This window comes from Copadichromis virginalis, linkage group LG2 (genome assembly GCF_057382275.1).
Source record: "Copadichromis virginalis isolate Kocher_CV1m ecotype Utaka linkage group LG2, C_Virginalis_male_GT1.1, whole genome shotgun sequence".
In the NCBI taxonomy this organism is placed as follows: Eukaryota; Metazoa; Chordata; class Actinopteri; order Cichliformes; family Cichlidae; genus Copadichromis; species Copadichromis virginalis.
Window position 1 is genome coordinate 35563883 of NC_140619.1, and position 25831 is coordinate 35589713.

The 25831-nt window shown below is 38.5% G+C and overlaps 2 protein-coding genes and 1 pseudogene across 10 annotated transcripts in view; 2 read left to right on the forward strand and 1 right to left on the reverse strand.

Moving 5' to 3' along the window:
• Positions 1-360: 360 nt before the first annotated feature.
• Positions 361-11951, reverse strand: adgrg4a (adhesion G protein-coupled receptor G4a). Its single transcript, XM_085432839.1, has 28 exons — positions 11854-11951; positions 10994-11614; positions 9855-9952; positions 9718-9776; positions 9448-9496; positions 9216-9253; positions 8977-9125; positions 8714-8758; positions 8497-8568; positions 8067-8149; positions 7909-7979; positions 7791-7818; positions 7645-7667; positions 7358-7500; positions 7157-7286; positions 6280-6386; positions 5972-6188; positions 5697-5862; positions 5205-5357; positions 4109-4243; positions 3980-4025; positions 3710-3813; positions 3302-3423; positions 2503-2771; positions 2169-2274; positions 1599-1879; positions 1204-1305; positions 361-1095 (listed from the first exon to the last, which is right to left on the reverse strand). The coding sequence occupies exons 1-28, from the start codon at positions 11927-11929 to the stop codon at positions 1007-1009; spliced, it is 3582 nt and encodes a 1193-aa protein (XP_085288965.1). The 5' UTR covers positions 11930-11951; the 3' UTR covers positions 361-1006.
• A 1703-nt stretch (positions 11952-13654) lies between these two features.
• LOC146717901 (tumor necrosis factor receptor superfamily member EDAR-like) lies at positions 13655-18474 on the forward strand (annotated as a pseudogene).
• Positions 18475-20291: 1817 nt separating this feature from the next.
• map7d3 (MAP7 domain containing 3) overlaps positions 20292-25831 on the forward strand; it is a 32094-nt gene continuing 26554 nt past the window's right edge. For 4 of the 9 annotated variants that reach the window (XM_085432883.1, XM_085432900.1, XM_085432867.1 and 1 more), the window contains exon 1: positions 20293-20410. In XM_085432883.1, the coding sequence (XP_085289009.1) occupies positions 20365-20410 (46 nt within the window). In that variant the 5' untranslated portion in view covers positions 20293-20364. Of the gene's footprint in view, positions 20411-25831 lie in introns of all 9 variants that reach the window. The other 5 variants (XM_085432850.1, XM_085432857.1, XM_085432877.1 and 2 more) reach the window with 3 other exon arrangements.

Here is a 25831-nt window from a genome sequence, read left to right on the forward strand (position 1 = left end):
CCTCAGAACCTGAACGACAAGCTATTAAAACATTATGCAGTCCAAGTTTCAAAAAGGGTTTTGAGTTTAACTGTAGCTTGTAAGTGACCTGAGCTTTAGGTTTCCCAGTTAACACATCAGGCAGCAGAAAAATCTAACTTTAATTCATTTTTCAAATCATACCAGTGAATTTCATAGATCACTTAGATGGAGCTCTCTGCCCTCTAAAAATAAAAGCAAAATCTGTGTAAGTTTAGTTCGTGCTGCCATTTCGACTGTCAGAGAAACACAAGACTATCATCAGAACGCAATGTTTAAACTATGTACACAATCTGTGTACAAGCTAAACTAAATCATAGCCATTTCTATTTATTTAAACAAGGAGACGTGCTCAGTTTTATTTCATTTTAGTTAAAGAATAAAATTACGTCATAGGTTAAATCTCGTCTTGCATGCACAGAGCTAAACTGTCATTATACAGTGGTAAGCCGTGACAAATCCTGTATAGGATATCAGAAAATATACTCTAAGAAGTCAGCTAAATCCCTATTACATTACAATCCTATTGAAATTAACCTTAAAAACGACTTTTACGCTCCAATATTTGCATGACATTTAAATGGATAATAATCGAGTGTGCAGAACATTACATTTTGCTTTGTTACAAAGAAAGATTTCTTAAACAGCACTACAATGCATGGATGTGAAAATGAATCATTTTAACCTTTAAAATGAATTGTACGGCTTTTACACGTTTACTGATTTCTAATGGATTTTTACTTTCTGCATCAAAGCAGTGCTTAATTTTCATGACCGAGTTTAAGTGATGGCTTTGGACCCATTTTCTCCGTGAAGCTGAGACATATTTCAGCTTTCCCTGCACATTAGTTGCACTGGGGAGTTTGTCTTTGAACCTTTTGCTTTCTGTTTGTAATTCAACAACGGAAAACTTTGAAGAATTCATCCAGATGTCCACTCATGCCCCCTGGTGTTGGTTTACTGCTGCTGCTGCTGAGGAGCCAGAAACCTACTGAGAGCTGCCAGAAGTGACCGAATCCGAGTTAACGAGATTCTTCTTTTTGCATCGGTCACCGACTGTCACAGAGCGGCTCCAGTCTGAACACGGAAGGCAAGAAATACAAAAAACTGCATCTTGAAAATGCTTCCTATCAACCATGTGGCTATTATGCTGCAGTGTTGTTATATGTCAAAATGAACTGCTACCTGAGTATTCACGGAGTCTAAAACGTCCACAGCACAGGTGGATTCTCCACTGTTTCCTCACATTTTCCTTCATCAGGCAGTGGAACAAAAACACAAAGAAGCCTTGATGAAAAAAACAAAACAAAAGAAGAATAACAGTGACGTTCAATTGCACTCAGTTTGACATTAAAAATGATATAAATTTGTGTTTTAGTTCATCTTTTTCTCTTAGCCTTGACAACACTCTTAAGGATTTCTTAACACTTGTACTAATTCTAAAAAGAAAAATCTTTGTGAGATGAGAAAACCCTAACAAAATTATAAAATCACTGGAATTTAGGAAAAATGCTTACAGAAGCAATGGAAATGAGTTACACTTGTGCATCAAGTTAATAGCAACTACAACTCAGTCTTACCCTGCAAACTGTTGAGGAAAACGAACAGGTACACCAGGACTACTCTGGCAGGCCCAAATGAAAAAAAGCCAATTGACCACGTGAGGCCTAACAGAACCGTGAGACTGGCAACTGCCTTCAAGTCCAGCACAGAGCCCTGGCTGTTTGCGGCAAGCTTATTTGCCCCAATCCGTTTAATTTGGATCAGAACCATGATGAAGACAGACATGTTGCACAACAAGGTCAGACCAATAAATGCCACCACTGTCACAAAGAAGACAATGTCATTCTGTATCCAACAGCTGTAGGAAGAGAGGGAGAATTAGATAAGTCCAAATGCAATTTAAACAGTGAGCTATAGCAATCCCATCAATGCCATTAACTTAGCCAAGCTTCTACTGTGAGACGACTAGTTCATCAACTCAAACGCACATAATAAATTGGACACAGCAGCGTCATTATTTTTATATTTTGCATTCATCCATACAAACTAACCAGTGCAAATTAGCACTCTCTTGATTTGTTTATTAGACTAATTACATTTCTAATCCAGTATTCATATCAGTAATATTGCGGAACTGCAGTATTTACAATGCTTCAGTGGAATCAAGGACCATTTCAATTTCTTCATCAGCAAGACTGCCGTAGGCATCTTTATCTATGACCAGCACCAGGCTCACTATTACTGCAGGAATACCTGTGAGAAAACAATTCAACTTTATTCTGTTTGTCCATCCCAATTATTTTAATATGTCCTCTACAATTCCAACAACTGTAACTCCTTTCACAATAAACACATTTTATTATTTTGATCTAATTTAAGATTAGAATCACGATCCATTAATGTACCCAATGTGTCAGTTAAAGCCACCTGGCAGAGCAATTTTGTTTCTACAGAAAGGGGCACATAGAAATGTTTCCTTACCCCATCCTATAATACAGAACTTGAGGATATAAGAGGGGATATATGTGTTGAAGACTTTGACCAATGCGAGATACATGTGCACAGCTTCCAGGCCCATCCACGTGAAGGAGGCCAACATGAAATAGTGGAGCGTTGCAGCAGTAGCAATACAAAGAGCATAATTGGAGAAAGATGAGAGCCAAGTGTTTAGAAGGAAGAGCATGCTCAGCCCCTGCAGTGCAGATGACAGGTTGATGAGTATCTTAGATGGGTAATCTTGTCGCAGCTTCCTGTGGTGAATAAATGGATAATGAGACCACAGTGCAGACTGATGCTTTAAAAGTCACTCCAAAATTATCACTGTGTACTACAGATTTTCTTATCTACATGATTTCAGTATATACAGACATTTCCATACACTCATTATGAGCACGACTGTTATGTTAATTTGGGTAACTTCTGGGCTTTTAATGATTTCTTTGGAATGACTGTACACCACAAGTTTAAGAACTACCAGCCAATCATGATCAATAACAAGAAGCTGATATGTCTTGAATTCGACATTGTAGAACCTTCAGAATCACTCACATTGGTGTTGTTTTGTAAAGTCATCAAAGATGTACGCTGTACAATCATTTCACCCTGGAAAAAAAAGCACTTCAAAGAAATAATTAGAAGGCCCAAAATACCATGAAATCTGTGCCCACGATCAGTGTATGGAAACTTCTGACCACAAATGTAGGTGGCCATAGACTTTTCATATGCTCAAATCTATTTCAATGCAAAGTCAGTAGTTGTAGCATCAGTATCAGTGACTTACTCAAAAATAAGGTAGGTGAGTAGAGTGAGGCCCAGAAAGATGGAGGATATACCACATCCAATATATGATACCACTGTCAGAATCTGTTCATTAACCTTACTGAAAGGAGTTCTTTCGACATTCTGAAACACAAAAAGTACAAAACCTAAACGCTGGCATCGCCTACAGTGGCATCAAGAAGACACAGGCACGGAGAGCAGGGCTTTACCTCTCACAGCTATTGGAAAACTAATAATATGACAACAACTTTATTTTTACACATGGTGACTTTAATACCACTATCTCACATTGCTGGCAGAAAAATACCCATGCAGCCAGCACTGACCAGATTGCACACAGTATGTTGGCGCCTGTAGGAGTTTGTTTTCTAGTTAAATCTATAAAACAAAAAACAGACCAATGACTCACCAGGAGCACAGCAAAATGTGTGAGGTGATCACAGAGACAACTGGTCTGATATGGAGAAATACTCTCGGTTTCACAGCCGCTGCTGTTCCAACCACCCCGCCCACCTGACACACACACACACCAGCAAAGATTCACCCACACATGCACACAAACACAAATCTTTTTATCAACAGATGCACAGCTTCAAAAGTTTTGAAAGCTTTATTAAATTTAGGGGTTTGGAGTTACAGTCAATCAACTAAATCCAATAATAAAGAATTTTTGACTCACCATTCTTATAAAAATCCCAAAACATGCATTGTACTTTGTCCCGTGGCTGTAAATATCGAGACGTAGAATGATATTAGAGTCCCATACACTTTCATATCACTCACAAACTGAACAGCACTTGTTTGTCACCTTTGTAGGAATTTGATGACTGAAGGTCACCACTACTCGATCTTCCAGGTTCATGATTTTGCTGTCATTGATGCTGGCAGATACTACATATGAGTTCAACGTCCAGTTGCTCTGCGCATTGTTCATGTCCAGGTCCTATTTAAAATAAAATGGCCAGCACATCAACAACCAGATTAATGAATCGTAGTAAGCAACAACAGTGGGGCCATGGTTTTGTAAAGGCCATTGAAGATGTACTAAATTCTTAATTTAATTTGTAAATATAGAAATATGTAGAGTTCTGCCACTGAGATCATGTGCTTTCAACTGGCTTACTCTAACAATATGTGTATGAACTCAACTGGTTTCACAACTTAACACCTTCCTGCTGTCCAGTAAAAGGAACTGCTGTTATTTTGATTCCAGTTCCAACCAGATCATGCCAGTTTTACCCAGGATGACAGAGCCATGCAGGTCCACCATGCACCAGTAAAACTGCATCCGATTGCACTTCCCACTTGTGTGTGTGTGGGAGGTGGGAGGGGGGGGGGGGGGGGGGTAGTGTTCTGTAGAATCAAGCTAAGCCTGCAAAATAAGCTATACTGTAGATTAAACTGATAATGTGTTTGTAGGGTAAACATCAAGTCGAGAACCCGTGGATAAAGTTAGTATGAAAAGTGTAAAAGGGAAATAACTAATCTGACCCTATCCAAAGATAGCAGAATCTAGCTATCTCTCTTATGTGATGGTAAAGAAAAAAATGGTTGTCTGGCACCACAGGGGGTCACTGCATCCAGCCAAGAAGTTATGTGGCACTTAATATCCCTGTGAAACCTCAAATTTACCCTATTACAGTAAGCCAGATATATTTTTTTTGATTTTCTCTAGTTAGTTACAGTTGTGAGTGGTTGTGTTATGTGTTTTTATGCAACGCTAGGTTTATTTTCTCCTCGCTCCAGCTTTATGGATTTATAGAGATTTCAAAAACAAAGCAACCTTTCCAAAGTCGAAGTTGTAAATATTACACCTAATAAACTGTAGATTTTTGAAGAAGAAAGAATAACAAGAACAACAATTAACAAACAATGTAACAAATAGCACGGGAAGAATACAGTACCTGAAAAAGCTCGTGTGTTCCATAAAACTGAAACTGAACACGAGTTGTATTTCTCCCTCCAGTAGGGAAAAAATCATTGAGTGCAGAAGGCAAAGAGATTGTTGCATTTGCTGTGGGATGTGGTTTATTCACAAAGCCCTGGTCGACAAACATCTGAGAAAGAAAAATAAAACAGGGTCACATTGCTGCACACTGCTTTAAAACTGCCTGTATGGATCATGGAGCTTTTCCTGTTAAAACCCAATCTGCCATGACTGCTTGAGGCCACAATATCTGTTTGCCAGAACAATCACCTGTGTTTTCAAGGGCATTATTGCAACTAAATCTATCCTATAAGCAGTCAGGTGGAAACTGTTTTTGTTTTTCGCATTGAGTTAATACAAATATAGCACTTCATTTACTTTAACATATTTTATAACTTCTGTAATTAAGGGAAATTTCTAATATATCAAATTCACTTCCCTCTTCATTAGAGCATTTCCAACCTCTCACCTCAGGGCTCTTAGTTGGTGAAACAATTGATGCACCAAAGGTGAGACCACTGAATTCCTCTGGATCCACATTGATCATGGAAAATCCCAGTGGGGGAGCGGTTAAATTAGCAGATTCACCTTGGAATATCATATTATCCGCCATCCTGTCTGTCAGATTGAGGAAACTTTTTGCAAGGAAGAAAAAAATTTAGATTAGCATGTAAATAAGAACTGGATTCAGAAATGCACAGCTCATCAAACTTGGGCAGGAGTCACACTTTCATTTTTCCTTACGTGTTTGAAACCGGAGTAACATCAGTGTTGGAAAGCAGAATATCAGAAACAATAGTGACGATGTTGGCTCCAACCGCAGAGTTAACGATGCTTTCATCGACTACTTCACTGAGCTTTTCCACCACAGATTCCAGGTGAGAAGGCGAGAGCTCCGAGCTATTGCCTAACTGAATAACTACAAGGTCCTGAATCACCACCACAACCTCAGCCGCATTACCTGGAAATCATTAACACCAGAGGGTTTTTTGGCTTGTGTTGAAGTTGTGAAGAAATGGGAATAAAAACAGACTGCACGTCGATCCTCTTACCAGGAGTGACAGTGATATTGTTAAGGTCCGATATTGATAGATGTTGGTGGCAGTTCTTCATGTTAGGATCAGCCCATCTGGTCGTGTCAGTTTCAATGTCTAACTTACTAAACAGACCAGAGAATTGAAGGGAGGAGGAAATAATAAAAAGAGAACATCAAACATCTTTATGGTCTGATCTAATTGAAGTTGTTGCACAAAGTCGCACTGTATCTATATCTTGGCTTCTGGAAGAAAAAAGAAAGAAGAAGAAAAAACAACCCTGTCCTGGGCCAATAATGATTTTAATAAACGTTAGCGTAATCTTAATGTTTCACTAAGAGATCATAAAATTGATTACCCCTATTACACAGTCATTTCCGTGTCGTGATAATGCAATCATTGAAGCATAAAAAACTGAGGTTTGTCATTACACTAATAATCAACTTAAAGGAAATTGATTTTTTTTTTCAGATTGAGCTGTGGGCTGGCAGGGATCCGTCAGTTTTACGTCTGTGGGGTCAGAATTGCACATGGTGTGGGTGGAGTAGCTGGAACAGGGCATTATATGAGAAGCTTTCCTCATCTTGCTGAACTGTCTGTGTGCAGTTCTGACAAAGATCACAGAGATCTTAACGAGTTAAAAGAAAATAGAAATAACACCCTATTTTTCCCCATATTTCATTATCAAGATAAATTGATGTTTCATAGCTTGTCTAAAGCTTGTCTCATTGATAAACAAATATTAGCCTACTTTGTTATTATATGGGGGATATTGTGTAATAATCTCTTATATAGCAATAAAGCAGTCTAACAGTCTGATAAACAGTGCTATTAAAGCGTCATTGCCTCTGGTCAAATATTAAATCTGCCGATTAGGAATATGATGATGTCTTACCAGAGTCTGAAAGCTCTCTCTGATGTTGGCGTGATGCATCCCATTACTTGGATTCTTTGTGGAAATGTTTCAGGCCATATGTATTTTCCATAGATTGTGAAGCTAGTGTCTTCTGAACAGTTTTTTGGCACTGAAAAAAAAAATACTGTTAGTCTTCCATAACTTACCTAGGTTTTTGTTTGTACCAGAAATATAGCTCACCTATATGTCTGATCATCACTTCCACAGTTTGGATAATAATGGAGTGATTTTGATACTTTGACACCAAGGCAGCTTGAATTAGGATTTCAATTTCTGCCACAGTGTTTTTGTTGCATTCCTGAACATGGAAGGCACAGTAATATCTGATAATGAAATATGCAGTTAGTAGTTAGAGACACCGATTTTAACAAGTATTTCTGAATTTGAATATAAATGAAGTTGAATTACAGTATTACAGAAAACCAGACATAAATATATCTCTTTCTTCCATATTCATTGTCACTTACTGTTTTGGTTGGTCCTGAGAAATCTAAAGAAAGAAACAGAGACAGCTAAACGTAAATGGAGTCGTTCTTGTCTAATATTAAAATGGATTATACACCACTTTACTTTATAGGCCCTCTCTTGCTTCTATAGTTGAGCGCGTACTCACCATTAAATTGAAATAATGCTCCATGTTTCTATAAAATATTAGACAGACATATTTGTATGGCAAACATGTTAAAAGGGTCTAAAATGTGCAATAAAAATGAAGTTCTAGTGCCACCCACCTGACAGCATTCTCTTTTATGTCAAGATTCAGTACACTCATCGTGTTATTCACCTCTAGCTGCTTTTTCACCTTTTGCCAAAAACAAAAGAAATTTGTTTAAACTGTTTTGCTTTTTTTTCTAAGTATCTTTCAAGTGCAATTATATTAGTGTTTTACCCATTTCTCAATGATATCCTTTGGATCCAAAGGGTTTCCAGTCATATTTAAGAACAAATCAACTCTAAAGAATTGATCTGGTTCTACAGCAGGAGGGAAAACAGTTAAACAGTTAATTCTACAATGTGTTTGAAAAACTGTAACTATTATGATTACTTGTGAAACTAAACTTTAAAAAAACACCTCTTAAACTCTCTCAATACTTTGTTGAAAGAAAGGAACTTAATCTGTGGGAATCTACATGAACATTGATGTGAACATTTTATTGTTTAACAGGGTCCTTGTGCAGATCGCCCATCATCTGATTTCATTCAGTGATTTATTTGAATGGACATTTTGTGATATAACAAAGTAAACAGTTGAACCTGTTTACTGAAGAAACAAATCGAATTCATAAATGTGATTTATGTGAGTCGTGCAGTGAACTGACCAGCAGTGTCATTGACATGCAAAGGCTCTCTGGTCGTTGGATGAACTGATGGACTGAGAGTTGGCGTTGTCTCTGCAAATTTAAGTGACATGTTTATAACAAAGCTTGTGGGGAATGTCTTGCAGACTTTGCTTCACATGACAAAACATATTTCCTGCAATCGATTTAGACAATGCACTTCTAATTGTTAGATTTTTACAGGCAGGTGTATCGATACCGGAGCTGACAGTTGGTGCAGGTTCTGTCGAATTGGAGAATTGCTCTGAAAGGAAAAAGAAAGAAAGCTTTAAGTACAATTAGATGTATTTAGAATTGCAGGAATGTGCACTGGTTCTAATTATGCCTGTGGGTGTGAAATATAAACACGTGGAAAGTTCATACATTATTATATTTTAGGCTAATCCAGTAGTGCACTAAAGTACAAAAGAAGGTTATTTTACATGCATGTGTGTGTGAGCGAACTATGCAGAGTATACTCACCTACAGGAAGTACAACAATGTCGTTGCCCTGAACTGACAGATTAAGGAAGTTTAAAGGGGAGCGCAAACTAAGCAATGCTGTAATCTCTGTCTGAACCACTTCAACATCAGCAGGAGGATTCACATGTATGTGCACTTCACAGCTGAAGCTAGAAATAAATCCAAAATACATGAGCTTGTTTGCAGCCGTGTAATTTGTGATTCTCTCTTGTTTTTTCGAGGTTTTTATTAAATCTTACCAGCTGTCACAGATTGTGTTTGATAACAGTTCCAATTCCTGAAAATAACAGAAATTTTTCAGAACTTTAGTGGAAAGTTATGTGATTTCATTTGCTTATTTGTCTCATGACAGATATCAGGGTTTGTGTAGGACGATTGCTTCCTTAGAAAAATAAAGACTTTCATTTATTCATTAATTAGTTTATTTTTGGAGAACATTACTGATTCTTTCCACTGAAAATCAAATTGTACCTGGTCTTTGTCTAGAGTAGCAGAATCATTAACTATGGGGCAGCTACTGCTGGATGGGAACAGAGAGAACAGAAATTAGAGACAGGAGAGTCAAGAACAGCTGTTATAATTAGCAAACATTTAGAATGAAAGCATTTCTATTATTAAACTAAAGGGCCATGCTCAAACACAAATTTGAGATACTTGTATGTCATTTATTTATTTAGTAGTTTTGCGTTCTGCGTTTTTAGGTGTACTGAGAGAAAGATTAGCTTTGAAAAAACATCTTACCAAGGGGATGACACTAAGATGCTATGGATAGATGTGTTTTTGTGGAAAATGCTTTCCAACTGGTAAAAGAGGACAGAGACAGTCAATTACTGTGATAGACAAATCTGGGTATTTGCATTCAGGCAAGTTTTTCTTACCCAGATTTTAGAGATTTCCTCCAGTGACAACAAAAGATTTCCCGGGTTTAACGTGTTAAATATGCACGTCTCCATTTTGACTGTGTAGAATGAACATGCTAAAAAAATATAGAAAGAAGAACAAATGAACTGTTATTATCTTAAATAGTTTACTAACTGCAATATTATCCCCCCTCTCATTTAAATAATACATAATTTTAATGTAGTGTTATGTAAGTTAGTTTAAGACTTATCAAAACATTTCAACAATATCAGAATCTTAGGAAAAAACATTTTTAATAAGTTCAAACTGTTATTAACTTTGTCATGAGCAATCTCACAATGCCTTGTGGATAATTTTCTGTTTACTAAACTTTATTTAAAATATCCAACATTTGGAATATCATCCACCCATTTTCATATTTGCTATAAGGACCCAGCCTAGCCCAGCAGATTTTGAGTGAGAGCGGAGGTACATCCTGCACACGATGCTATCACAACTCTAACATAGAGCGACGGACAAAGATTTGAGCTCACATTCACCAATAGCCATTTTAAAATTAACCCAACATGCATGTCTTTGGAATGTGGGAGGAAGCCAGAGCACCTGGAAAGAACCCATGCAGGCTTAGGAAAACAAACAAACTCCACAGAGACTAATCTTTAACAGGCCAGCAGGTGAAAAACTGGAATTTTTATCTTGTAAGGTGAAAAGTCCCAGAATAAATAAATGCCATCTTTGACATTTCAGCCTAAGACACCAAAACCGACTGAGGACCATGAATGCATCATCAAGGCTATCTGAACACCACTCTAAGAGTTTACAGATGGGCAGACTGATATATTTTCCCATAATGTCTTGCTCCAAAATCTCCACAACACAACAGCTCAAAGTGCTGCATATGAAATAATGTAAAACACACAGAGGAAAGTTTCCCAAAAAATATTTTATCATCTGAAGACTGAAAATATCTTAAGAAAGTTACACTGAGAAAACATTATCTTTAAACTTGTGAGTCATGTTTCATAAGAATATATTTCAGAATATGAATTTTAGGCTTGCTTATGTTGCTGGGAAGTTCCCTGTTAGCTAGAAAACTGTGCATAGTCCAAACTAGATGACTGTGAAATGCAAAAATAAAAGCCCATAATGTATTTACCACAGTGTAGGTTGATGCTGGGCTCAGGGGGGCAGCTATAGGTCCACTGCTTTAGGTCCCAGCTCACCAAATCCCCATCTGTACAGTTCAGGTTTTTCAGTTCTTCAAGGCTCCATTCTCTGGCCCACATCCGAAACAGAGCTATCTCACCTACCAAGTTAGTGCCAGTCTCCGGTTGGATTTCACCATTTGCGTTTACATAATGAGACACACCAAGAGTGAGAGTGCCGTTTTTGGATAGTTGCTGGCTTGTTGTTAGACATATTTCAATCAGAAAGGTACTGTTGATGGAGATCCTTAGTCGCTGAGCTTGCCCCGACCAGGTAAGACAGACAGAGTGCCACTCATTCACTGTAAGATTATTTTCATATTGCCACTCATGTCCGAACATCTTTACGAATAGTTTTCCATTTTTGCCTCCAAGACCCAGCTCCGTCTCTCTGTTTCCTGGAGCTTTGTATTCAAAACCTGTCCAGTCTGCTGAAATGGTGCGACGTAAACTCATGCACACACTGAGCTCCCTGAGGGCTGGTACCGGAACCCCCGAGTGTAACTGCCACAAACACGGTTGGACTTGAAACACCAGCTTCTTACCCCACAGGCTGGTACTAGCAAAGGCTGCTGAGATTAAAACATGGGAAGAAATTACAGAGATGGAAAAAAAAATATAAAAAGACAGAATACAGAAGATATATAGTAAATTAAATCCCCCCCCCCCCCTAATCACTCACAGTTCATTTTTATTTAAGTTTAAATATCAACTTTCCCAAAAGACGAAATACATTTTTTAATTATTTTGTTTATACACATATTATTTTATGACACAATATACAATATTTTGAATATTTTTTTTCTCTTACTTGAACCCAGAGGACAAGCTGACATAAATATACAGAAACAGATGGCCAGAGAAGACAGACTTTTGATTGAGTTCATGGCAGCAGACGAAAACGGTTTCTGTGCGAGTCAAGTGGTCATCTGCTGAAGGGCGACAGTAACATTCATTCATTCACCTTAAAAAAAAACAACTCCCAAAATAAACAAAACAAATCCTACCAATAAACATACATGTGTGACGGAAAACTTACCATGGGCTCCTTGACGTGGTTGAAACCTAAAGATGAACTAGTTTTAAGCAAGCAGAGCCCTCAGACTGCTGGGCAACGTCACTTTTGACTCCATTAGACCTCCACACCCAATTCCCCGTATTTCGCCGAGTTACTCATTAATCGCAGGCAATAAACATGACTACCAAACAAAGCAATTTAAAACCCATGCCCACATGAAACGTGTGCAAAATAAGTGTTTTTTCTAAGCACATTTATTTCCCTTTTGTTCGATATGAGCACCGAGTTTAAGTGATATGCTGACAAAACTCAGAGGTCAAAAAGAAAGTCAGGAACAGTTTTCATTTAACATTCTTGTTTTGTGTGAACGTGCTGAGGAGATTCCTTCTGTCTAAATACATAATACTTTTATTTTAAGGGTTCCTTCATAAACTGATTTCCACATGTGAGTGAATATTTCTGTGAACTGTTCTGATGGATACGGAGACTGTGTTTCTAACGCAGGAGATTTGTTTTATAGACACAAAACATATTGTTGTCATTTTTAATTTCTTGTACAACCAGAATATTTCCAGGTTAATTATGTGAGTATGTTCGTGTGTGTATCTGTGTGCCTGTGCATAAATGCGTGTTTGATGTACGTGTACTTTACAATTCTCTTCTAGTGATAACTCTTCAAACAAACCTAATTAGCTTTTCTGTGTGACACGTGCTCAGGCAGACACACGTGAAGTTCACAGTACAGCTTTCCTTTAAGCCTAAACAATTTAAATAATCTGTATATGTCAATATTGTCTTTTTTTCCATGAATGATCATATTTTTTTTATTCCATAATATCCTGCCATGCCGGTGAAACTGCTTGAACAAGAATGGACTTTAAATTGATGGCATTGCGTGTGCGTGTGTGTTCATACTGCCACCAAGTGGTCAAAAACTGTATCACTATTACATAGTTTGATATGACTTATTAGTAATCCTTGCATAATTCACAACCTAAGTCTTACCTTCTGCACGATGGGTGCGGTAGTAATATTCAAGATTTCATTCCAGCCTGGAAACTCTTTCAAACAAAAACAATACCTTTCTTTTAAATGTCTCTTAACAAAGGTCTTATTCATTCATTTTAATTCCCCTCCCTCCTCTTACCCTCCAGACAAGCCAAGTGGGTTCCCCAGAGGGAATTTAAGAAGGCAAGATGTGACGTCAGGTGTTCAGGTGAGGGGCTTCTATTCACTGGTCAGGTTTGGAAGCTCTCCTGCGTCACGAGTGATGTAAAATGACGGGGATTCCCAAACATCTTTTCCAAACATATCCTATGCTGAGCTGAGGGGAAACTTACTGAGAGACAGACCACAGCCTTGCTTATACCATCTTTAAATAAGTGATTATTCTACCAGAGATATATAGCCTGAACCTTACTGATCACTTGAAGTAAGTTTTTATATCTTATAATTGTTGACTGTTTTTTAAATCACCATGTGACATTGTCCTTATATTGTAAGTTATGCACTTTAGATTCTAACAGTCAGAAAACCATATACTTCTTATGGCTGAGATTTTTGTGTATCAGGAAGGTGCTTAACAGAGAAGATCATGGACATTTGCCTGGTTGAGGCTTGTTTCTATGCTGTTCTGCTCTTGGTAAGTCTGATATTTTTCCTTTAAGAGGTTTCTCAACTTTAACACTTTAATCCTCCTTCTATATTCTGTGATAAGAAACGAATTTATAGAATTCTAATGAGGTTAAAAGTCAATATTTTGTATGACTGGCTTTATTCTTCAGCACAGTCTGAACTCTCAAGCTTTCTTGTAATTCCCTTTTAGTAGACTTTAAGAATACTTCTCCAGGCTGCTTGAAGCTCTTTTTATTGTACTTGATCTTTATTCCATTCTCTGTCAAGATTATCCCACATTGTTTCTATAGGTAGTTTTTCTTAAGGCCTGTCATTTCTTCTTTGTTTTTGCCCTCCATTTGTCCTGTCCCTCAAATTTGCAAAGTTTTTGATTAACAGCTCTTTGGCAATCATCTGGTTGGTGCAAAAATACTAATACTTGACACATGAGACACTGAGGGACAAAACAGATTAGACTAGGAGAGGAAACACAAAAGGGAATTGACTAAATACTGCTTAAGAGACCCAACCCAAACCTTGGATATAGGATGTGACAAAATACAAACAGATACAGAAGATACTCACTGGCAACAACAAAAATATAAACAATACGACTTTTGTTGTATTGTTTCAAGAGAAACAATGATCAAAACCAAAAGGAGCCATGAACCTATAAAAAATCTCAAAATCCTACAAGGGCTGGACTCAAAATGAGTGAAAAGCACTTATTGCCAAAAGTCCTCCAGAAACAAGGAGACTTGTTTCTCAAGACCATTTCTTTTGCTTATTGGGACATCTGGACCTGTGGAGTCATTTAGTCCTGAAAGTGCTAGGTTTTATAGAAAAACAAGTGCAAAATGCTTACAGTACATATTAACTTCTTCACATTTTCCTTCTGTATTTTAACAGTATGCCGTTACTTTTGTAAAGCCTCTAAGCTCTTTCACTACTCACAATTTTAAATGTGTGTTTCTTCAGGTTTGCTGTGGGCTCGTGCAGTCTGAGCCCATCTGTGATCAGACAGAGTTCTTACACCCTAACGGCACTTGTGTTGCATGCCCTGCATGTGTGCCTGGAGAAGAGCTCTCAGAGGTAGCACACACACTCCTGTTTAAGCTACTGCTTGTTTTCTAGATGTGCTACTTCACTCCAGGTCTATAACACATGTGATTTTCAGGACTGTGGTTTTGGAGATGGTGGGGAAGGCGTCTGTATTCCATGTGAAGAAAGAAAGTTCAGTACAGAAACAGGTGTGACTCCCTGCAGAACATGCACCCAGTGCAGCCTGCTGAACCGCCTTGAGGAGACGGCATGCTCACCTACCAGTGACAGCCTGTGTGGACACTGCCTCCCGGGGTGAATTATTCGCACAGTATCAAAATAAACATAAGTCAAATTAGATATTGTGTTAAGCATATCATTGGGTTGTTTGTGCAGGTATTATGAACTCAGGAGCATGACTGGGGAAGTGGAGCTGCTGTGCTTACCTTGTTATAGTCATGACACAATCCATACAGAGTGTTTGCTATTGACATCGAAAGGTTTTAAAGCAGGTAAGGTCCCGAAACAGACAGCATAGCAGTATATGTTAACAGTTTTGTTGAGTGGTGATTGTTCAGAGATATGGTTAAGGAAAGGTTATCTGTGGTTCTTTTACAGAGAGCACCACCAACTCACCTAAAGAACATTTCAGAGACCCAGAAGAGAAGAGTGAGTTACTTCATATCATGAATAACTTTTTTATTAGTCTTGTAGTCACTTTTACCTGACTGCCTTTTTTCCCCCTAAGGAGTCAAAGAAGAAACGTTTTCAGTGGTCCTGATTGTTTCAGCAACAGCTTCCTTGATTTTCCTTCTTGCTTTGCTTCTTTGGGGTTTACACCTGACTGCTGAAAAATTCAGTAAGCCAGATCATGTTTCGGGTTTCTGCTACTTCTCCCCACCTATCTCTTGTTTACTCAACTAACATGGGATCATATGCACTTGTTGCAATTTTTAGAGCAAGTTCCTGTATACGCTTCCAAGCCTGAAGGAATATTATCTGCTGCCGACCTTCAGCACACACCTTTGTTCACCCATACAGACAGAGCAGCACAGCCAGAAGAGGCGCCCTCACAGATAGTTTCAGCTGAAAATCCAACAAGGTGCTTTGTGAATATTATAACATCCATGCCTTTCATTTATCTGTATCAGTCCAGATATAATCATTGTTGTCATTGTTTATTATAAACCTAGAGGTCTGTACTCCGTGAGCCATGAGAATTGGGTGCATCCTACTTCTATTGTGATTAATGTCACCACCAACATCAAGCCTTCCAGTCAGAATACAAACAGTATTACACAGGAACAACAAAGCCTCATCACACAGGAGGTACAGTTTATACCTATAGCTACATCACTATCACACCTAGAGTCCACCTTTAGCAATGCCAAACTATAGGAACTTGAAATGTAGGAAGTTATATACTATATATTTTATGTATATTTCATGTACAAAATCATTTTTTTTTAGTTTAGTTTAGTTTAGTTTAGTTTAGTTTAGTTTTTTGATAGTCAAAGTGTTATCTAACCATGAAGAAAACTTTGGTTTTGTTTCCTGATTTACTGAGATTTATGCCACGGGGACTTCTTTCTTCTTCCAAGAAATAAAGAACAAGACACAGAAAATTACTTACCAGAAATGACTTTTTTTCTTTTCTGGAACCAAAGCCTAAGATACTGCAAACAATTTCCCAGAAGATTAAAAAAAAAAAAGCCTTTAAAATAAAATATTCCAAATAGTAATGATAGCAGGTTAATGAGCAGATCAGGACCCATTAACAGAGAATCACAGCTTTGTGTATGTATAATACCACTGCATGATATATGCAAGAGAAACACAGTATAATGACACATACAGTAATCAAGACTGACACTGTCAGTTAATCACTTTGAGATTAAAGTTTGATTGAATTCAGTATATTGACTCAGAATCTCACGATCCAAATGATTGAATTTATAATGATGTAAAACAGAAAAACACAAACATCTGGCTAACACTTTATTTTTTTTCTTACTTGATAATGACAACAAAGATTGATGCTCCTTTTTTATTCATTCAAAACATTTCAGTAATAAAACAGAGTTATATGTCAATGTATTTCACACATGTATAAATTGGGTGACTATCACATTACTTCTTTTCTACTCTGTCGCTTTTATTATGTCACTATCAGATGGAACGACAATTGCAGGACATATGGGAGATCGCTGAAGGTATGTACGTCCCAAACCAGCCATTACAGCTGCATATATATATTTTATATATTTTATTTTATTTGTTTATTTTTTAATTCCCTGTTGTTCCTGGGATCTGCTGGAGCAGTTACTGCACTGAGTGCTCCGATTACCACTTCACCCCCCACATCTTCTTGAATTCTTCTCTCAGCTCTTAGGGTTTTTTAAACCTCTCGTGTTCCTTCTTCCTGATATTGCTATCATTCAGTATAGCTACATCTATTACTGTGGACATCTTCCTCTGTTTGTCCACCATTACTGTGTCTGGACAGTTAGCCATCACCAGTTTCTCCATCTATATCTGGAAGTCCCACAGGATCTTAGCTTGGACATTCGTGACCACCCAAGGGTGTGTGTCCCATTTTGACCTCGGGACTTAAAGGCCATACTCGGCACAGATGTTTCTGTATACTATGCCAGCCACTTGGTTATGGCGTTCCATGAATGCCATGCCTGTTAGCATCTTGCACCCTGCTGTTATGTACTGGATTGTCTCTAAGCAAAAGGAAGGCTGCTGTGGACTGGTGAGTGTCAGAACCACTGTCCAGGATCAGACAACAAACATCCATGAGTCCATCAGGAAGATGGCCACAACGAACAGGATACTTAGTGAATACCTCAGGCAGCAGAAACCTGAGAAATCAGAAGAGAAAGGAGAAGAACCATAGTGGAAAGACAGGGCCCTGCACTGTACGTACCACCGGCAGATAGAGGAAGTGGCTGACATCCAGAAATCGTATCAGTAACTGGACAAAGCTGGACTGAAAGACAGCATAGAGACACTAATCATGGCAGCACAGGAACAAGCTCTCAGCAAAACATCCAAAAAGGCTAGGGTCTATCACACCAGGCAAGACTCCAGATGAAGGCTGTGTAAAGATACCCCTGAGACAATCCAGAGAAGATGTGGAGGGTGATGGCAACAATGGCCCCAGTGGTAATCGGAGCACTTGTTGCAGTGACTCCCAAGCAAGGCAAGTGGCTTTAGCACATCCAGGGAACAACAACTGAGATCTCTGTCCAGAAGAACACAGTCCTAGGAACAGCAAAGATACTGCACAGGACACTCAAGCTCCCAGGTCTCAGGACCTGAGCTTGAAGGCTAAAGACTGCTGCAGGGTCAAGAGGGGGATGTATATATGTATTTGAAAAAGGGTCCTTTTTAAAAAGTTTTTAAAGTTTTCTATCAGGATGAGTTCAGTATGGTACGCCACTGATTTTACTTGTACTGTGCTGATGTTGTGCAGGACAGAGGATTGAGATGCTCGACTACGACTCAGTTCAGGACTTGTCTATCCTGCTTGACTCTGCTGACAACATCAAAGCTCTAAGGAGATTGGCACAGTCTTTGGGTGTTCCACCGCAGATCATCCCTCATATCCAAGGCTTCCAGGAACTTTTTCAGTACCTGCGGACCTCCACCTACACATTGCTGCCCCAGTTGGCCCAGGCTGCTGCACTCTTGCCTAATTCTGAAGTTGTCAAGAGGATACACAGAGCTGTGGTAAAACAATAATGTCTTAAAGATCCAGAGGGTGGCAAGTGTTGTAGAGACTTTCTGCTCTTTTTTGCAGGACTCTCACCAGATCATTCAGTCAATCTAACACCTACCATTGAGACATAAAAGCATGACATTTAATTAAAGGAACATTTTTTGAGTGAAATGATGCATTGATGTATTAATGGGAATAAAATCATACCAGATTACCGACTTTTCTGAGGTTCTCGTCTTCAGTCGAATATATATATTTAATAGATCATGTACTGTAACAACGCAGTGAGAAAAGTATTTATTTCTCAGTTGAGTGTTAGATATCCAGGTCACTGCAAAGGCACCCTACGTGCAGTGTTATTTCCTGTTTACCATGTAAAATGATGAGCAGCCCTCTGGCTAAAGCATGTGAGACAGACCAGGACAGAGGATGCAGTGTTCACGGTAAGTGAAAGAACTGAGAGCCCTGAGAAATTGTGTTATTCGCTCACTGGGAGAAGTTTGCCAACTTACCAGCTTCCCAGATCTCTAGATCTTCAGAGTCTTCGGAGCATTAGTTTGGGTGAGTATTCAATCTTTTCCATCACTACTCTCCAAATCCATCTCAAAAGCAAATGGTAAACACAACTTCAGTCAAGTTTGAAGTCTTTTTTTTCTAATCTGAAAACAACAAGAAACTCCAAAATCTGGATAAAATATTCTACATCATTAACAAACTATGCTTAACGGGGACTTTTTCTCTTTCATTCAATTGGTCGCTATTTTAGTTATTGCCTCTAAAACCTAATACCTGAATACCTTGGAATTCTCACCAGCTCTTGTGGATAAACTTTACATTTATCGGCATGCAGCAAGTACCCATACGAACGCTAGGTGACGTCCTCGCATCTGTAATTGGAAACGTAATCTATAAGTATTGGCGCCCCACAGCCCCCGCCTCCACACCACGATCGTCTGGTGAAAAGATGAGGCACTAAATATTATTTTTTAAAATAAACTCTAAAACCATCAACGTTATAAAGTTACCGTCCAATCTCATTGGTTGTCCTTACCAGAGCATTTTTAATATCGTGTCCCTTCTTCTTTTGTTGGTTCTGTTGTGCCAACAAGTGATTTCCGATGTTTCTCTCTCTGTTTTTTTTAATTATCTTTATACGTCTAATAGCTTTGTTTGGTAAACAGTTTGCCCCATTTCAATGATGTGGATAGAACTGTGATGTTATATGTGTTGCAGTCTCTGATGTCCTCTGGATTTGTCTTAAAAAATACCTTTTTATCTTCAATGCGACTTTTTACCTGTATACTTCAGCTTTTATCTTGCAACAGAAATGTTGTTTCTGACTCAAACTGACTTGATATTATTCATTAGAGTATGTATTTAAATGGTTGTAAATGAGGTGTTGGCCTATAATCTATGAACGATATGTCCAAACTATCTGTCATGAATTATATCAAGTTATTCTGAACCACAAGCAACAATCCTGTCTCAGGGTAGAACCTGTAATCAGTTTTTTTGCCAAAGTGAGTTTTATATATCCTTCATTTATCCAGGTAAAACGTCTCACTGACACTAAAATGTTTCATTGACATTAAAAAAAAAGTTTGGTTTTTTTGGCCAAGAGGGCAGTTGGAGTTAAAACAAATATATTATAGGGTCCATAACGATATTCAAAGTGGACAACAGGACTAGATTCATTATCTTGTAGGTAGAATAACGTAGAGTGGTAAAGATACTTGCATATCGCTGACTACATCGGAAGTCACTTTTTGTTACGACTCTGTTCAAAGTGAGATATCCTGATTTGTTCGCCCTATCTTTGATGTCCACGTCCCCGTGGTGTCCGAGTCCTACCGGCTGCGCTGGGTTACGCGCCTTTGCTTTAGAAAAAAAAAAAAAACAGACAGAAGGAAAACTTCATAGAAATGGCGGAGGGTGCTTCGACTCTCAAGGGCTTGAGAGCCCAAATGGGTAAGAAATATGTTGGCAGTTGTGTCTATTTGTGAACCGCTTGTGTCTTAAGGTGTTGCACTCACTTTCTAACATTTGCAGTCAACTGCCGCCTCTGACCGGGTTGTTTGAGCGGTCAGCTTTTCTAGCTAGTAACGTTAGCTCGCTGCCCGGTTATGAGCCGAGTATGGACGCGGAAAATATCTGCAACTTCTTCCCACATTAAAAGTTACACGTTTGGTTGATTTTGTTAGCTGATGGTTGTGCTGATAACTTTTAAGGGAAGCAAATGGACTGTTCTAACTCGCTGTAAGTTAAATGCGTGCAGTTAACGTTCAGCTAAAGCTGCAACTATACGTCTTGCAGCCTGAGACCCGGTTGATATGCCACTACTTCTGCATTGTCACCTTTCACGCAAATTAATAACGTTGTACAGGAAAGTGGTTTTATGTGAGTTTATCGGAGTAGATAGGCGTCCTCTAAATTCTTTGTAAACTAAGCTAGCTTCTGTGTAACTGGTAAAAATAGTACTGGTTTGGATGTCGTTGCTCTTCGCTCCGAGAATCCTGTCAAACGTGGTCTTCTGTTGATCTTTGTCAGGAAGCTTTTTCTGATCGGGTCATGCATTTTCTAATAGCGGCGAGCTGATTTGATGCCCAGTACAGAAACCAGCAGGCAATTTATTTTCTCCACCCGTGGATCAGGCGGTTCATAGTGTATCAGCAGTTTTGTAGCTTCCTGCTTGAAACTCATCTTATCTTATGTTAAGTGATCTCTTCCCTCTCCCACATTCATTGTCCCACATTCATGCTTATTTGCTGACATATGGCATAACCCCCTTAGCGCTCCAGGGAGGGCAACTATAACAATGTCTGACCTGAATTTCAGATAAAGCTGCACTGTCAAACGCTGAGCCCTGAGCTCTCTCAGGACTGTGTAGCTGTTTTTCCTTAAATGCTTAGATGCACTGATACTATAGTTTTGGTTGGACCAGCAGCCATGTGTCGCCCACTGTTCTGTTAAGCAAAATGCACATTGGCCTTTTGGAGATTGCACTATGTACAAGCAGTGGGGCCATCCAGATTTGGACGTGGATGTTTACTGTGTTTGTATCTGCCTGTATCAATGCATGGTTTGTTATGGCTGGCTGAGCAGTCAAGCCTTTTTTTCTTTCCTGTTTAAAAAAACCCAAACTGTTTTAGCGTAAAAATGGATTTTCTACATACCCAGATTGGGTGTAGGCATGTTTTACTCCTGGCAACAAATGGATCACATTCTAGTGCCGTTCTTCTTCCTGTTTTCTTTCATTTTTCCATTCAGTGTTTTCAGTCTGGCCCTCAGTTCTGTGGTGGGTTTTTTTGGTTGTTTTTTTTTTTTCTTTTAATGAATATTTCTACCAAGTTTAGAGGTATGCGTTTGTGTCCTAGGCTTTATGAGGAGTTAAAACATGTCTTCAGCAAAAGTCCTTCAGCTTTCAGTCAAAGTGGAGGACTGACAATAATAAAATAATGCTAGGAATCTAGCTCATGTACATGGTCATTTCCACAAGAATGTGAGAAAGGAGAAAAGTACCCTGCTATTATGAAGCGAGATCACACTGCTGCAAGTAACACTGCAAGGTTGTCCGGATCCTGGCTTAACACATGCTGCAGCAGAATTAAAAGCATGAGAAGTATTTCTGAACTGGGTTAGATTTAACCAAAGGAGGAAATGAACCACCCTCAATTTTGATGTGTAGCTTCTTGGATTTGTACACTTAACTCTGGTTGTGTAGCAGAAGTGCCCCATCTTTTGATTTTTACCTCTTAAAATGATTGAGAGGATGTGTTACATTTTCCACACTCATGTATGCACGTACCAAATGATTTGAATAGCAAAACATGCTAATTTGTGTAGACTATAACTAACCTTAGACTAACCCCAGGGTAGTTTAGTTCATGAGGCGTTAGTTTGTATGTTTATATATCGTTGGTACTTCATTTTATGTTATCTAACACTAATATTTCCATCTCCACAAAGACAGATTCTCTACCAGCTTTGGTGAGCTGGGATAGCTTACGGACAAATTTCCAAATTGTCCCCTCTTGAAAGTCTTTGAATAGAAAGTTTTTGTGTCTTTGGGCAACATGTCAGAGCTTATTTCAACATGGTTCTCGACCTACACACAGCAACAAAGACCAAACGCATGAATAATGGGTTCAAGAGATGTTACACAACAAGTAAATGTCAGATATTCAGGGATTTTGGCTCTTCCACCACAGAAAAATTACAAAAAGTCATGGATTAATTTATCTAATAATAAACATATTTTTGCTTATCAAAGGAGGAAAAATAACAAAATGTATAGACTTCAAAAAGCTAACACATGCTCTTTGCTTTCAATGTCTGCACATCAATGGTGCGGATGTGGATAGTCACTCCTCAAATAGTCATGAAGATTAGTTCCACACTCTTGGCACCAAGAATGTTTTGGTTCAATAAGTCTTCTAAACTGTATAGTTTAAAGTGTGGTCGACTTGGCTGTACTTCTTGGGGTTTAATTAGAAATCTAGAGAATGTATATATTTATATTTTCTGCTTTTTTTTTTTTTTTTTTTTTTTTTTTTTTTTTAGCTTAACCCTATAGGACTGAAAAATAACACAACACTATAGGATATGAGCAGTATATAATTATTAAAAATAGTGGATGTGAGAATGATTACATTTGTTGATGTTTATTTTTTCTGTGCAAGACAAAATGGTCCACTTAGAGCAGGAGACTCTCTTGGAAAGTTGTCATCATCATCCTGCTGGTACTACAAATAGCCTGGGCTTACCTTTACATGAGTAGGTCTTGGTAATCCCATAGAAGATTTAGTGTGTTTGTGCGTGCGTGTTTCTTAGGCATCTATCAGCTGTGTCATCCATCCTGAAATTTTGTGTTGGTTGGCTCATTGTGTTGGTAACCTTTCAGTCAAATATGATAATTTTCTGAATTTGTGAAAAAATAAAATTAATTGAAAAAAATAAAGTAATCAGTGGTTCAGGTTCATGTTTGCCTGCATATTTGCATCTGATAGTGATCAATTGGAATTACAAGGCCATGTAGTCAATATCAAATGTTAATCCACCCTTATATTTAGCAACGTAGGCACTTCCTGTGCAGCAAGCTATTTAGTTGCACCATGCTGCAGGGCACAATAAAGAGTGCAGTTGAAAGGAACCATGGAAAGAAAACCCTGATCCACTGATCTGACTCTTGTGTGTCCACTATACTAATATGTGATGGAAGTTGTAAAAACGTCTTATGAGTAGGGCTGGGCCATATTATACCGTTCACGGTAATACCGGTATAATGTTAGGCAACGATAGGAAAATGAAATATCACGATAGAATGGGAGTAAAACGCGCATGCGCAGTGCCTTTGTTTTCATACGCACATGGCCGATTGTTGAGTGAAACAGATGAACCAGAATTGGTTTGTAAAAATGGTGCAACTTCCGTGATGTGGAACTGGTTTGGTGTTTGTCCGTCAGATACACAACAAAGCACATTTTTTTTGCAGAACATGCAAGCGGCCGTTGTCATTGTCATATTTGTCGGACTAAGATGCTCTTAAATCTGGGAGTAATCTGGGTCCTAAACTCCGTATGCTTCAGGTCAAACAACACTGCAGCATCACTTAGAGTTAAAAACTGTATAAATTCTTTCATCTTTAATAAAACGATCAGCATTGCTGCTTTACCAGGTGTAACTATAAAGTTTAACTTCCAGGCATCCATGAAAACAAAAGTTATTACATTTAACGGAGTTAGAAGTTAGCAGGAAGCTAGCGGAAGTTAGCTCGCTAGTTTCGCTAGTTACCTAAGCATGATATTGCATGTTCTGACTGAGAGATTTCTGAAAAAAATCAAACGTACAGCTCTGCTATCACTTCCAACATAAATGAAGACAGGAAACTAAACAGCAGTGACGTTTGTAGGGTTACTGAAGTTGGGCTAGCTGGTATATAATGATGTGCTACGTGATCGCTAGCGACACAGCTATGTTAGCATAACATAAACAGTGAAGCTGGAGGACGAACACTAACACTTTTCCACTTATAAAAGTTAACGTTAAAGTTCCTGATAGTTAGAGACAAATGCAATCGCATGGCAGGATGCTGTAAACGGACCAAACTTCAGTCAGGAGAACAACTGAGATAATCCATCCACAATACGAGGTTAGTCATTAATATACTGCAACAACATGGGAATAGAACAGCTGCCAGAGAATTCACCATTAATGAATCAATGGTACAGAAGTGGAGGAAGCAAGAAGAATGAGTTTAATAAAGTTTGATTTATCTGACTGCTTTGTTTCGCTTAATGTGCCTTATAATCCCGTGCACCTTATGGTCCGAAAAATACGTACTGCACACTGCAGTTTAATGTTGCAAAGCACCTCTTTTTAACTTCAGTGGATATTATACATGGTTATGCTTCAGGATGTGTCAGCCCATTTCTACTGGAAATGCCTTTTGGTTAAACTTTCAGCAAGGAATTTGCATTTGCACTGTTACATTTTTATAAAGCTTTAATGTACATAAAAACCAGCTTCTTGTTTAAGTGAAAATAAATGGAAGATTGTTTTTTTGCGCTAGTAATGTTGTGGAGTTGTATTTTGTCTCGCATCAATTATATCGTTGGTTATATCGTTATCGCAAATTTTCAAATATATATCGTGATAAATATTTTTGGCCATATCGCCCTGCTCTACTTATGAGTATTCTTGTTGTTAAGAGAACTAGCATTTGCCTCTGACTGTTATGATACAAGGCTGACTGGCCTGTTTCCTGTTTCATGTTTTGTTTGGGCTGCAGAGCTGGGTCATTATCAGCCCCCCTGGTGGTCTTTACTGATGCCACAATAATCCATCAGAAGAAGGCAAATCATATTCAGTCGACAAGTATATCTGCTCTTTCTAATGCTAGAGATTCAGCATCACAACAGAAGTGCAGATTTATATTAAATGTTTGTAATATGTTACAGAGTAGGCAGTGCAGTGGAGTCGTGGCTGGTAGTGTTATGTTACAGCAAGGTTTGAAGCCAGCATGTTGTCTTTCTGTGTGGAGTTTGCATGTTCTCCCACAGCCTAAAGACATGCATAGGGATCGGTTAACTGGTGTGAGTGTGAGTGGTTGTCTGTGTTAACCCGGCAACAGATTGGTGATCTATCCAGGGCATATCCTGCTTCTGACAGCTGGGATAGGCTCTATCCCCCCACCCCCTAAGTGTTAAGCGTTAGATTAATTACCAGCTAAAATTCACAACTTTAGACTTTATGATTGCTGTTTTTGGAGATTGAATATTATCTGCAGTTTTTTTGCTTGTTGGTTGTTTTTTTTGTTTTGTTTTGTTTTTTTGTCCCACATTTTCAGCTACCGGTGATTCTTGCTCAGAACATCTGCAGTTATCAATTCCT